Source organism: Melanotaenia boesemani, chromosome 14, assembly GCF_017639745.1.
Source record: "Melanotaenia boesemani isolate fMelBoe1 chromosome 14, fMelBoe1.pri, whole genome shotgun sequence".
Classification (NCBI taxonomy): Eukaryota; Metazoa; Chordata; class Actinopteri; order Atheriniformes; family Melanotaeniidae; genus Melanotaenia; species Melanotaenia boesemani.
Window position 1 is genome coordinate 20,485,809 of NC_055695.1, and position 13,644 is coordinate 20,499,452.

The 13,644-nt window shown below is 38.4% G+C and overlaps 1 protein-coding gene across 1 annotated transcript in view; it reads left to right on the forward strand.

Moving 5' to 3' along the window:
• The window catches only part of agbl4 (AGBL carboxypeptidase 4), a 357,829-nt gene that overhangs the window by 330,643 nt on the left and 13,542 nt on the right, over positions 1-13,644 (forward strand). Inside the window, exon 10 of the mRNA XM_042006451.1 lies at positions 11,720-11,872. Coding sequence (XP_041862385.1) covers positions 11,720-11,872 — 153 coding nt within the window. The remainder of the gene's footprint in view (positions 1-11,719; positions 11,873-13,644) is intronic.

Genomic DNA, 13,644 nt, shown 5'->3' on the forward strand with positions numbered 1-13,644 from the left:
AGCTGTGGGTAGTGACCAAAAGAACAAGATCGCGAATACAAGTGGCTGAAATGAGTTTTCTTCGCAGGGTGGCCCGGCTCTCCCTTAGAGATAGGGTGAGAAGCTCGGTAATCCGGGAGGGGCTCAAAGTAGAGTCGCTGCTCATCCGCAACGAGAGGAGCGAGATGAGGTGGCTCGGGCATCTGGTTAGGATGCCTCCTGGATGCCTCCCTAGTGAGGTGTTCCGGGCACGTCCCACCAGAAAGAGACCCCTGGGGAGACCCAGTACACGCTGGACAGACTACATCTCTCGGCTGGCCAAGGAACACCTCGGGATCCTCGGGAGCTGGTGAATGTGGCCGGGGAGAGGGAAGCCTGGGTTTCCCTGCTTAGACAGCTGCCCCCGCGACCTGACTCCAGCAGCAGTAAATGGATAGATGGATGTATATATATATATATATATATATATATATATATATATATATATATACATATATATATGATTATGTTTATTTTAATCCCACCTGTCTGTAGTAAAGTTTCTGAAAGGGTAAAAAATTAAGCAGGTGTTTGTTGTGAACCTCAGCTCTATGTGGGTCAGTGGACAGTCTCCATCTTCTGTGGTTCCTCTTGTAACTTCATACCTGAGTGAATCTGCACAGTGCTCTGGCCTCCATGGTGATGCTGGCTCTTCAGAGCATTACCAGTTACAGGAGTTACAGGAGAAACATTCTAAGGAATGTTTCTCCTGTAACTGCATGCACATGAAGTCTTGTAACAATTTGAGTAAAAGATTGTTAGCTTTGCCTTGCAATCAGCAGAGTATAAATGTGATTCTCTGTGGGGATTATAGCCCCTTTAGCATCCACAATGGTGCATTTCAACTTTACTCTTTATGCCAGGCATCCAGTTTTATTTTCTCATTATTCATTTGCAGATTCTGGCTTCCAGTGAAGATTGATTTCCATGGTGAAGGGATATTAGCTAGCTAGATGGTAGATACACATATGATGCCATAGTTGGCTCAGAAGCTGAATGCATTTTTAGGTCTACAATGATGTTAATTATTACTTTCTTTAATCAGACATTCTTAGACTTATTAACATTCTTGGACTCACTTTGGTGAGTTGGCCTTTGCAGAGATAATGATCACATATTGTACTATGATTTAGGACTAAAGCTGCATCATTCTGAAGGGATATTCATATTGATCCTAAAAGTGGTTGTTCTTTTTTAGGTGACCCTGAACCGTTTTAATTGTACTTTGTGCCATCTTCATGTATTCTTCACCAGAATGAACCAGTTAAGAATACAGTTCTTAACTGGTTCAGGAGCGGTTCTCAACTGGTTCAGGTCCTATTTAGAAGGCCGGAGTTATTTTGTTACGATCGGCAGCCATGAATCCGAGCGAGTGGCCATGACTTGTGGAGTCCCCCAGGGGTCAGTCCTTGGGCCTCTTCTGTTCAAAATGTATATGCTCCCTTTGGGTAAAATATTACAGAACTATAGCATTAATTATCAAAGTTATGCAGATGATACACAACTTTATGTGTCTCTGTCACCAGATGACTGCAGTCCAATAGACTTAATGTGTCAGTGTCTGGAGCAAATAAACACCTGGATGAAGGAGAATTTCCTACAATTAAATGAAGACAAAACTGAGATTATTCTGTTTGGTAGCAAAGAGAAGAGGGTCAGCATTGGTAAACACCTGGAGACTCGGGCTCTTAAAATCACCAACCAAGTTCGTAACCTGGGAGTGTTGATAGACTCAGATCTGACTTTCAGCAGCCACATCAAAGCTGTCACTAAGACAGCTTTTTACCAGCTCAGAAACATCAACAGAATTAAAAGTCTAGTCTCCCAGAAAGACCAAGAGAAACTCATCCATGCATTCATCTCCAGTAGGCTGGATTACTGTAATGGTCTTTTAACAGGACTTCCTAAAAAGAGCATTAAACATCTGCAGCTCATCCAAAACGCTGCTGCTAGAGTTTTAACCAGGACTAAAAGATCTGAACACATCACACCAGTTTTGAAATCTTTACACTGGCTTCCTGTCAGTCACAGAATAGATTTTAAAACCCTTCTGCTTGTTTACAAATCCCAGAATGGTTTAGGCCCAGAATACATCTGTGATATGTTCAGAGAATATAAACCTAGCAGAGCTCTTAGATCCAAAGACTCTGGTCAGCTAGTCCAGACCAGAGTCCAGACTAAACATGGAGAAGCAGCATTTAGCTGTTATGCTGCAAACAGATGGAACAAACTGCCAGTGGAGATTAAACTTTCACCAAATGTAGACATTTTTAAATCCAGGTTAAAAACATTTCTTTTCTCATGCGCCTATGCATGAAATCGGCACGGTAACTTTTTTAACTTATCTTGCTTTTAATCATTTTAATGTAATTTATGTGTTGATGCCTTTTACTATTCTAAATATCTGTAATGTCTTTGTTTTATGTAAAGCACTTTGAATTGTCCTGTACATGAAATGTGCTATACAAATAAACTGCCTTGCCCTTGCACATCTGAACAAATCTCCCCTTACTATGACTCCAGAAGTTTTCAAATAGACCTTGTGGTTAGAGATATACTAATTTTATTATAGGCCAAAAAACAAGCACAGAGCTCAAAGGGTTAAAGTTCTTACTATTACTCAAACAAGTTTCAAGGATGGCTTTTCAGGTGTTTTCCTTGGAACAAACCCTCTGCTGCATCACATTAGCATCATGGTTTATTGGCCAACAACCACAACCAAACCTGTAATCCAAGAAAACATCATATTCACTGAACACACTGACTAATTCATCCTCAAGCTGAAATTGGTGGCTTCCCTTGTGACATTTAAAGTGAGGCAAACTATTTGATTATATGTACTATGAAATTTAGCCAAAATATAACCCTGTATTCTGTGTGTAAGCTTAGCAGCTAGCCAGTGTTGTTTCAAAGACCTTTCCCAAGGAAATACGGTTTTTGACTTTGTTAACACTGTGTTTTCTTATGACTATAAATTATTAGTAAAATGAATGTGCCTGAACTTTTCAGTCTGAAAATTCCAATGTACTGGCAGCAGTCTCAGAAACACAGATTCAGACAGTCGAGATTCAGACTTAATATGTCTGAAAACATCAGCTGAAGACAGGAAGCTGCAAATTGAGGTAGTCTAACATAATCAACACAACAGTAGTTTTTTTATATCCTATTTATAAAAAAAATGACCAATCTTGCTGTTACATTTTTAATGACGAGGAAAGTCATACATAAAATACTTTACGAGTCATACATCAACTCATAGATAGTCCTTTACAACATTATCTCTTATTTTTTTTAACATCGTCATCTCATTTATTTATTTATTTATTTTGTTTTTATTTTCTTTCTTAGATTTGGTTGCAATTCAAACATATATGACCAAGTTTCACTAACATCTCATTGGCCATTTTGTTTTATAAAGACGTTTTACAGTGTTTTAGCTGAGACAAAGTTGGGCGAGTATATTGAAGGGGGGGGGGGGGGGGGCTGTGCAGTGGAGGACTGAGTGGAGATGAAAACTGGAATTAATTTATATATGTTTACAGATGCATGCAAGCAAAATTTTTGCTATTTTAAGGTATAAGGGGTTGACTTCTACTTGATAAAAAATATGTATATAAAAGCATCTTACATATCTAATTTCCATGATCATTTGTGTTTTTTTTTGTGGTTTAATCCATTGGTTCCCAACCTATTTTCCATGAGGACCCCCTTCATGCAACTACCAAAAGGCTGTGGACCCCCCACTTGGAGATCTGGATCACCCCCAAAATTTAATCTCTTGTTTCTTATTCCATTTCTGAGATTTCTATAAGTCTGTCCATAACTTTTTGAGTTCTGCTGCTAACAAACAGACAGACAAACCAATACTGCCGAATAGGCAACACAAATTTATTTGTATAACACATTTTATGTACAAGATAATTTAAAGTGCTTTACATAAAACATTAAAAGCATTACAACGGGGTGCAGGAAGCATTAACAAGTGCATTAAAAACACATTTTAAAAGAAATAAAAGAAATTGCATAAAAACAGAAAGAAAAAAATGAAAGAAAATAGATAAAATGCAAGAAATGAAGTTCCAGCATGGGAAAACAGTATTAAAACATGATCAAGTTTATAAATTCAAGCTTAAAAGAAACAGATGCACATTTTACTTCTAAAAAAAAACTATTGAAATACAGCAGAGAACCAGTGGTTCTTTAATTTGGATTAAAATAAACTGAGTGTTTCAGCTCATCTGAGTCTATCAATACACCCAGATTTCTGGCCTGGTTGGTGGTTTTTGAGTTTATAGACTGAAGCTCTGTGGTGGCCTTTAATTATTTCTCTTTGGCTCCAAAGACAGTCACCTCAGTTTTGTTTTTGTTTAACTGAAGAAAGTTCAGACACATCCAGTCATTAATCTCTTCAATGCATTTACCAAGAGCCTGTACGGGGCCTCGGTCTCCTGGTGACGTTGTAATTTATTCCTGAGTGTCGTCTGCACAGCTATGGTAACTATTTTTGTTTTTCTTTATAACCTGTGCCAGTGGGAGCATGTAGATGTTAAACAGAAGAGGCCCCAGGATGGAACCTTGGGGAACTCCACATGTAATTCTTGTCTGCTCAGATGTAAAATTACCTATTGACACAAAGTACTTTCTATTCTATAAATAGGATTTAAACCAGTGTAGTGCAGTACCAGAGAGGCCCACCCAGTTCTCCAGTCATTTAAGCAATATATTGTGGTCAACTGTATCAAATGCAGCACTTAATTTAGCTGATGAAAAATGGCTTTTTCGATGATCTTACTAAGAAACAGAAGATTTAAGATTGACCTATAGTTGCTTATTTGTGTCTTGTCTAAACTGTCTCTTTTTAGCAGAGGTTTGATTACAGCTGTTTTTAGAAGCTCTGGAAAGATGCCTGGTATTTGGTCAAACCAATTTTCATTTAAAAAAGTAAAATCAAGGTTGTGCTCAGTGATAAAATCATTAATTAAAATGTTTTCCTTGCTAATGACCTAACATTTAAAGGCTGAATAATTGGGATTTTTTTTCCTTAAAAATAATTTAAAATGTTACCATTTGCTGCGAGGGATAAAAGGAAGCTTCACTATAAACAATCTGTCTCCTACATCAAAAATGTCTTTGTCAAGTTTTTCTCAAAAATAAGAGTGATAGAATAATAAGGGGGCACCATGTTGCTCTTTCCAACTTCCTAGTTCCTTAACCAATCATATGTGACCCCCCTATGGTTGCCTAACAACAACAACGCAGCGTTTGGTATTTTATGTCCTGCTAAAAAAGCAAACAACGAAAAACGGAATAAAACAAGGATCAATATTGGAGAATCTTTTAAAGGTGGAGAAGTCTGAGCTGGCAAAGTTTCTCCTCGACAAGTAAACACCAGAATTTTATGGGTGACAAAAACATATTGCCTGGGGGTAGATCTGAGGCCAGCATCAACCCGCTCCATCATCTCCTAAGTGAATTTCAGGTGAGAGGAGGGGTGTGAACTGGAGAGTAGGGTGAAGGTCCACCATCCGGATAAAGATCTTTCCTCTTGCCTCACCGATGTCTTTGATTTTCGAGGCCGAGTGGGTGCACATGCAGCTCCTCCTCTGGGTTTTGTTTGGTCTGTCATGTGAGATAACGCCTCCTGTATCTCAGTCTAGGCACTGTGTGCAGAGCGATGACGCAGGAAGTAAACAAGGGTGGAGGTGAACAGTTTCACCCCTGACTTGTTCAAATTTGACACATTTGCTTTAAAACATGCCTGAATTCCCCAAAACTGTAAAAATGTTAAAGAAAAATGCAGTTTGTTGTCAGCACATGCTGATATAAGAATACATGACATCTGGCTTGGCAGAGGTAAAAATAATAATGCAAGTTAGTTGATGACGGCTCTTTTGAGAAGCAAGTGTTTCCACAATGAGTTAGTTGTCACAAGAAGTCTGCTTTTGTTTGCTGTACTTATAATCAAAGACCTATTCTGGTTTAGATTAATTTAAATAATATCAGATTGTGAAGCTATTATCACTGTCAAGATGTACAATTAGCAAACCAGACAACTTGACCTGTGTTACAACAAAAACTGCAGAGACAGATGAAAAACCAGTTCTTTACCTTTATAAAACCCATGTGTATTTTGCAAGCTTCCAACAGACTGATTATAATTTTAAGATTTATATTATGCATTGCATAGGCAGTGCAGGCCAGTTTTTCCTGAACAAGCAGCAGTCCCTCTTCTTCTCAGAAGATATGCTGCTGATGCCAAAAGCTTTATTCAGGAACTTGTAATCCTGCTTCAATCAGCCCCTTTTCCTTTCTGTGTAAAGATAAGCCCACCATTTATGGCCCCACTGCACTCCCACACCCCGTGCACTCCCGCACCCGATCTAATTAATATGCAGCAGATAAGTACTTGTCTTACAAAATTCATTCGTTTGACCTTCCAGGTTTTACACTAAACTGTTTGCAGTTGCTGCAAGTTCACCACAAGTTGAGAGTTTGCTGGAGTTTCTGCATCAAGATGGGGCTTTCATGTCTCTCAGAGAGGTTCAATTTGGCCACTCAGTTTCTCTCTCTCACTCTCTCAAATTGTCTTCTGACTTTCATTCAGCAGTCTCTGTTTCTTAATTGACCCTAATTGCTTAATTACAATTTCAAATGAACAATTCTGGAGGTCAGAGCGGGTTGTTAATTGAAGCATCAATCACTGTGGTGGGGCCTTCAGAGTCATCTTAGTTTGATTGACAGGGCATTAACTGAGCAATGCAGTAAGCATGGACATGACATTGTCGACACTCCATGGCTTTTACTGCCGATCATCTGGTGTCCTTCAAGGAGACCTTCACAGCTTCATGTGGAGGCATTCAGGGTGAGGACCAGAGTGTTATATGATGAGGTTTGAGGTGCTGAACCTAAGGTTTGTGCTTGGTCTCTCTGTAGGTGAGTGGGTTTCTTCTAGATCAGAGATGGGTAACTGTAGTCCTTGAAGGCAACTGTACTGCTGGTTTTAGATATTTCCCTTTTTCACCACACCTGATTAAAATGGCTCATTGTGCAGATCTTCCCTCTCATGTTATGAACACATATCTATGCCAGATGGCTCTATTGGTCATGCATCCTCCATGAGCCATGTTGGCTCTTTCATGGTAGGCTTGCTGGTTTCCTGTATGATTAATTGGCCTAAAATATCCAAAAATTAAATTAAATTAAAAATACTTTGTTTATCCTGGTGGTATTTATTTATTTACTCACTGACTCACTCACTCAAAAAATCTCTGACAATATACTTGCTGTTGTTTTGGTCCCAAGCTCACTTTGTGTTTTAGGTACAGTTTGAATAGGCTTTTCAGTCTATTTTCAAATTTGAAGCCATATTTTGGGATAGGTCCTTCCCACCATTTTTTTTAGCATGGCATGAGTGATCCGCTGCAACACAAAAACCCATAGCGACTTGCCAAATAGGGCTAAACCTAACAATTATATTTAATATTTATTCATTGATATATTAAAATATCCATGTCTTTGAAGGTAGCTGAGCTGTTTTGTTGTTGTTTTTGTTTAATTTTAGGTCATGTGGCTGAAGAAGTGTTTGTTCTAAATTTTTGGCAGTTGATATTTGGTTTTCTGGTTTTCTTTTATCTCATAAACTTTCCAGAAATGTGTCAGGTCTTGTTGAAAAGCCCTTTTTATATATTTTCAAACTACGAACTAAAGCCCATCCTTTCATCATTATGACCCACATCTATGTGCCTGAGTGTCACAGCGACAAGACCGTTTTTTTCTTTGTTGTTGTTTGTTTTGTTATTATGCTTCAAAATTAATAGTATTTATTACATTATTTGTCAATTTCAATGTAGGCTTGGTCAGTTTTATCTTTTGGTCTTTTTTTCTTTTTTCTTTACTTTTGTGTTTTGATTCTAGTTTAGATTTATTATATCTACTTATTTCTATGTTCAGTCTATTTTTTAGCTTTAAAATTAACTTATTTTTATTCATTTACTCTTTTTTTATATTACAGCACCAATATTATTTAGGGACCTTTTTTAAGAACTTTTTTTCTGTTGTATTTTTTTTTTAGCCTGCCTCTGATGTTTCCTCTTTGCAAATCTGTAAGACATATTAGATCTGTTTCTGATAGCCTCAAGTTCTTTATTCAGAAGACAGTTCCTCAATGCTTTACAGTTGGGTGGTAGTTGGGGGACGGTTGCAGTCATCTGTGGGATTTTTATCATTATCACTATTGATTCTTTTTATTGTTATTATTTATTTTGAATGTGTACACGCTTTGTGCTATATTTTATTTATTTTTTGTAAATGCTATATAAACAAAGCCTGATTCATCAAGAAAGTATGAAATCTATGTTGTTCTGGTCAGCACAGTTTCCATCAATCCCTTTAAACATGGCCCAGATGTGCAACAAACACAAATGAATGTAGATAGTTTTTGCATATTTTTGGATGAGTGTTGAGTTTGACTTTATATATAAAACAGTTTTACGCACACTTAGCAGTATGAAAATTAAAGTTAAGTTTACTTTGAACTCGCCGACATTCACCCCTGAGTCCATGAAAGCAGCAATCGCTCGATGTGTCCACTAAACTAAGTTTTCCACTTTTTAGCAGCTTTTTTGTCCACCATCATCCTACCCAGCCATTCCAATCCTTACTTTTAACCCCCACCCACCCACCAGGTGATTATTAGGATGGTTTCCCTCATCAAATTCCTGTCTGGTTGGTTTCTACTCCCTTCACCCTCCTTTCCTTGAATGATAAACCTGGATCACACTACCAGCATCTTTTTCACCTCCCTCCCTCTTCTTTTCCTTCACCCATCCTTTTATTTTCATTCTTTATTTAACTCTCCCCTTTGCCTTGCTTTATATTTCTCCCTCTGTCTACTCCACATCACCACCACTGTTTTTTGCTGGTTGGCTGCATTTAGCTTTTTTCCTCTCTTGTTCTGTTTTTCTTTTGTTTTTCTGTTGTTTCTCTCCCTCCAAAACCTCCCACCCCTCTCCTTACCCAACCCCACCATCTCCTGCTGCTGTTTCTCTCCTCTGGGGCTCCATCCATCAGGTTGTCGGGGGCTGCTAGCGGCCGACTCCCAGCCACCATATTTCACCGCCAGCCAGCCAAGCAGCTGACAGCACAGCCACTGCCAGGAAATTGCTTTGGCTGTGAGCGGAATTTCAAACACAGCCACACTGCGTCGCCTGGGCCGCCCAAGCACCGCTTCCCTCTTTCTATCTCTTTCCTGCCAATCTCTACACACATCTCTATGCTTCTCTCTATCTCTCTTTTACTTTCTCTCATTTTCTTTCTCTTTGTCTTTATGTACTTATTCTCATTCTTTCTCTCTCTCTGTTGCTCAAATCTGTTTTTCTTTTTGTTTTTCACTACATCCTCTTTTCACACACTCACATTACCACAACAGCACACATCACTTTCTTTTTCTCTTTCTTTTTCATTTCTCTGTGTTCTTCCTTTTCCTTTCCTCACTCCCTTATTTCCCTACTATATCTCCCACTCCTTTTCTATCCTTCCATTCCTCCTCTGTACTCCTCCTCCTTATGACCCACAGTGAACAAGGTGTAGTGCTGAATCTTAATAAGCATAGGGAAGAAGATAAAGAGGGAGAAGAAGAGCAGAAGGATAAAACCAGCATGGGAGGCAAAGTGATAAGATAGAGACAGGAGGCAAAGAGGAGGAATGCTGGTGGGCGTTGCTTCATAGTTAAGGGTCAGATGGTGTGGCTATGTGTGTGGGTCGAGGTGGTTGTGTGCCTGCCCTTGTCAGAATCAGTTTAAGACTGCTGAAGTGAGAGTGTTTTTTCCAGGTCATCCTTTCTCACATTTCCTTCCTCTTTTATTTTGGTTTATGATTGGGATTGAAGACACAGAACTAGCTGTAGCAAAAGTTAGCCTTTATCTAAGCACCTGTTGTGTAGAGTTTTAAATGGTGAATAGGACAACCTCAAAGTCACATTAAAGGAAAAAAATCAAAGATACTCTCATCTATATCAGTAGGTAAAGTTTTACTTTCACAAAAGTTTTCTTGGTGTGTAACTTGACAATGACTGTGAATATACTTAACACCATGTTGCATGCTGGAATGGAAACAACAAGTTGTAAGGAAAGCTCTCCCATGACCTCCTTTTATAGCTTTTTTTTTTTACCTGGTAAAATTTTGTTCTTGTTTGGCTAAAAATGGTCAAATATAGTGTAGAATGAAGTGGCGGAGAAAAAAAAAGGAGACTGAAGAAAGACTTTGCTACTGAATGCCAAATCTGCTAATGAACAAGCTGATATTGTTCTGGACCCCTGTAATCTCTAATGTCTGGTGGGTGTTTTGATCAATCACAGTATCAGTAATAAAGATGCATGTTTTGAAACTCATCAAAAAGGTGTTTTAGTTAATGTACAGTGGACGGATATGTTCAACATGGTTATGAAGGTTAGAAATTAGACTATTGACTGTTATTGTATGAGCATAGAAACACTCAAAGTTAAAACTCTGATTCTGTGGATACAAAAGACAACATCAGTGCAAAAGAAAATAAATATATGGCATCTAAACAAACCTACTAGTGACAACTTCACATTCTCTATAAGATTACATTTCTTCTTCCCCATGTTTCAGGACCATGGAGACCCCTCCCCAAATCTATACACATATTACATATGTAATCTGCACTTAGATCACCTGCAAAAATCAATGTATTTGCACCTTTTCACTTCCGGCTGTTCACTGTATTTCTTTAATAAGTGCCAACAGTATTTTCCAGAAAACAGAGCAGGGTTTGTGAATAAGCTTTAACATTTTCACTAACTTAAAAATGAGACAAACAAGCAGTAATTGTATAACAATGATGGGCCACAGTGGTTTCAGTTTGTAGAAAAACCTGGTAATCTTGTACTTATGTGTTTACTGCATCTCTCACTACAATTCTGACTTTTTATATTTTCTTCTATGAAATGCTTTTTCCTTTACTTTATATATGTTGCGTCCATCAAATTCAGGATGAACTAGTATAATGCAGCTTGTTACCATGGTCCTGCATGTTGCTGTGCTATACTAAAAGCTACAACCAGAATTTAGAGAACATGTCATTCTTTTGTATTACAAGAAATGTTTTCGTGTGTGTGTGTGTGTGTGTGTGTGTGTGTGTGTGTGTGTGTGTGTGTGTGTGTGTGTGTGTGTGTGTGTGTGTGTGTGTGTGTGTAGGGTGAGGTCTTACAGAGTCAAGCAAGAGTCACAGATCTAATCAAATCCATTTTACAGAGTGTACCAGAAAGAAAAGACATTACACGCTCAATATGAATTCAATATTAACCTGATAGATAAGTTTGGTGTATGTGATGAATCAGGGACATCCACAGGAGACTGTGTGTATTTATACGATATTCCTCTCAGCTCCCCAGTACATGAATGTACTTACGCTGTGCCCTTCAGAAGGACAGCTTGATTGAAGTTATGTGTGGGTGGTTGGCTCCTTTCAGGTATGACTGTATTCTCAGCCCGTACTGTCTGGAGGTTTTGTAGTTGTCCCATGGGTCAAGGCCTTTCTTCAACATAGTCTCCAAACCAAAGACAGAGTCCATCTTTAGTTCTTGTGGGGAATATCTGGTGTGGTTTGTTGCTCACTGTCTAACTATCCATCTAACCTGCTGTTTCTTTTTTAATCTTTTCTTTTTTTTTTCTCCATCAGAGAGTTAGTTTGGAGTTCTACATTGATGTCCATGCCCACTCCACAATGCTAAATGGCTTCATGTATGGAAACGTGTTTGAAGATGAGGAGCGAGTCCAGAGACAGGCTGTCTTCCCCAGACTGCTGTGCCAAAATGCATCAGACTTCTCCTTTGTAAGTAAAACTAACAAGACACACACACCAGCTTTGGTTGTAGAGTTAGCCCAGAAAGAGAGCATGAAATATTGTTATCTCAGCAAGTACTGATGAAGTATTATTCAGTGAGGCACTAAATTGCCAGCTGCTGCACTCTTAGTAGCAAACACTTGAGAACATGGGTCGGGATGTGTATCTGTGAAGTGTGGCTGTATGCACTGATGTTAAGTTACTAAAGGAGATGGCAGTGGAAAAGAGAAAAATGAATAAAACCAAGCCATTTCAACTGGACCAGAAGAGAAGAGGTCTCACCATCAACTGTGAGACTGATAATATCCAGAGCCTAAGATAATATTATGATCCCACTACATTTTTTTCACGTCCATGTTTCTTGCCCTGCAGACTGGTCTCCTAAAGTTGTAGAAAAAACATTTCCACAGGATGACACAGCCTTTGCAATTTACAACATTAGGCAGGGAAGTAATGAAGTTATGCTTAGAGTCTGGCTTCATCCACACAGTCTGTTAGGAATTGTGGTAAAATATTTCAATATTTGTGTTATCAGATTGGAGGATTTCACTTCCCGTTGAATTTGAGTCATTTAGGGGCCTTTTTGCAAACTGTCAGAGAACATCATGCACCTTTTAACATTTAATGTTTCTGTTGCTCAAGACACTTAGACGCTGGTATTTATGGCAATATAATCTTTGATGTAGGGTTGTCTTAAATGCAAACTGCTCTGTCTTGAAGCTACAATGACAACACAAAAAATAAAGGGCACAAAAATGTTAAAGAAATATGCCACACAAATGAACAATTATGTATAATGCATTTTCTAAATTTGACTTATTTAGACTTTGAATACTGCAAAACCTTTTCTTGCATCATTCCCTATAGCTATAACTTTACATAAACATGGCTCATAAATTAAGGGACATTTTTCTCAACTTCCTGACTTGAATTTTTCTTTCTTTGACCAGCATCATCAACTGTGAGGCCTTATATAGACAGAAATGTGCTTTTGCTGATTACATCCAATTAATTCAATTAGACACAGGTGGACTTTAATCAAAGTCTAGGAGCATCTCAAGGATCACTTAAAGCAGTGGGGTGGACCAGAACATAATTGCAGATGTCATAACAAAGGTTGTGTCTCCTTATGTAGATGGGATTTCAGTCTTTCAATTCTAAGAAGTTAACAAAACTCTCCAGCACCTTGTTTCTGTTTTGTCTTTGTAGAAAATTGTTCAAAGATTGATTAGAAAATACAAGATCTGGTTGTGAAAACTTGAAAGGGCCATTAAATTCCAAATGCATTTTACGGTCTGGAAAGAGGCTGGACAATAGGATTGTAAAATTATGCCAGATTATGAGCAGAGGCCTGTATTACGAAGCAGGATTAACATACTTGGGATATCACGCCATTACCTGGGTTGACTTACCCAGATATTCCTATTCTGAAAAGCAGTACTATGAAGGTTATCAACTTGATAATTCAACACAGGGTTTTTCCATCTTGATCAGTGCCTGCTCACATAAAAGGGGTGGTCCTTGCAGCATCTGCCCAATCGCAAACATGGAGAAACCCTGCAGAAATTCCTTTACTGTGGAGGAGCAGACGATTATTCGTCAAAACTATGAAGAATTCAAACACACCATCAAGGCCAAAAGCAAGACTGCAGTAAAGCTAGGACGGAATGCTGGCAGAAAACTGCCAACTATGTTAATGTGTACATTTGTTAGATTATACATTATTAATTCATGGGACAATATAAACAGACAGCACTCTG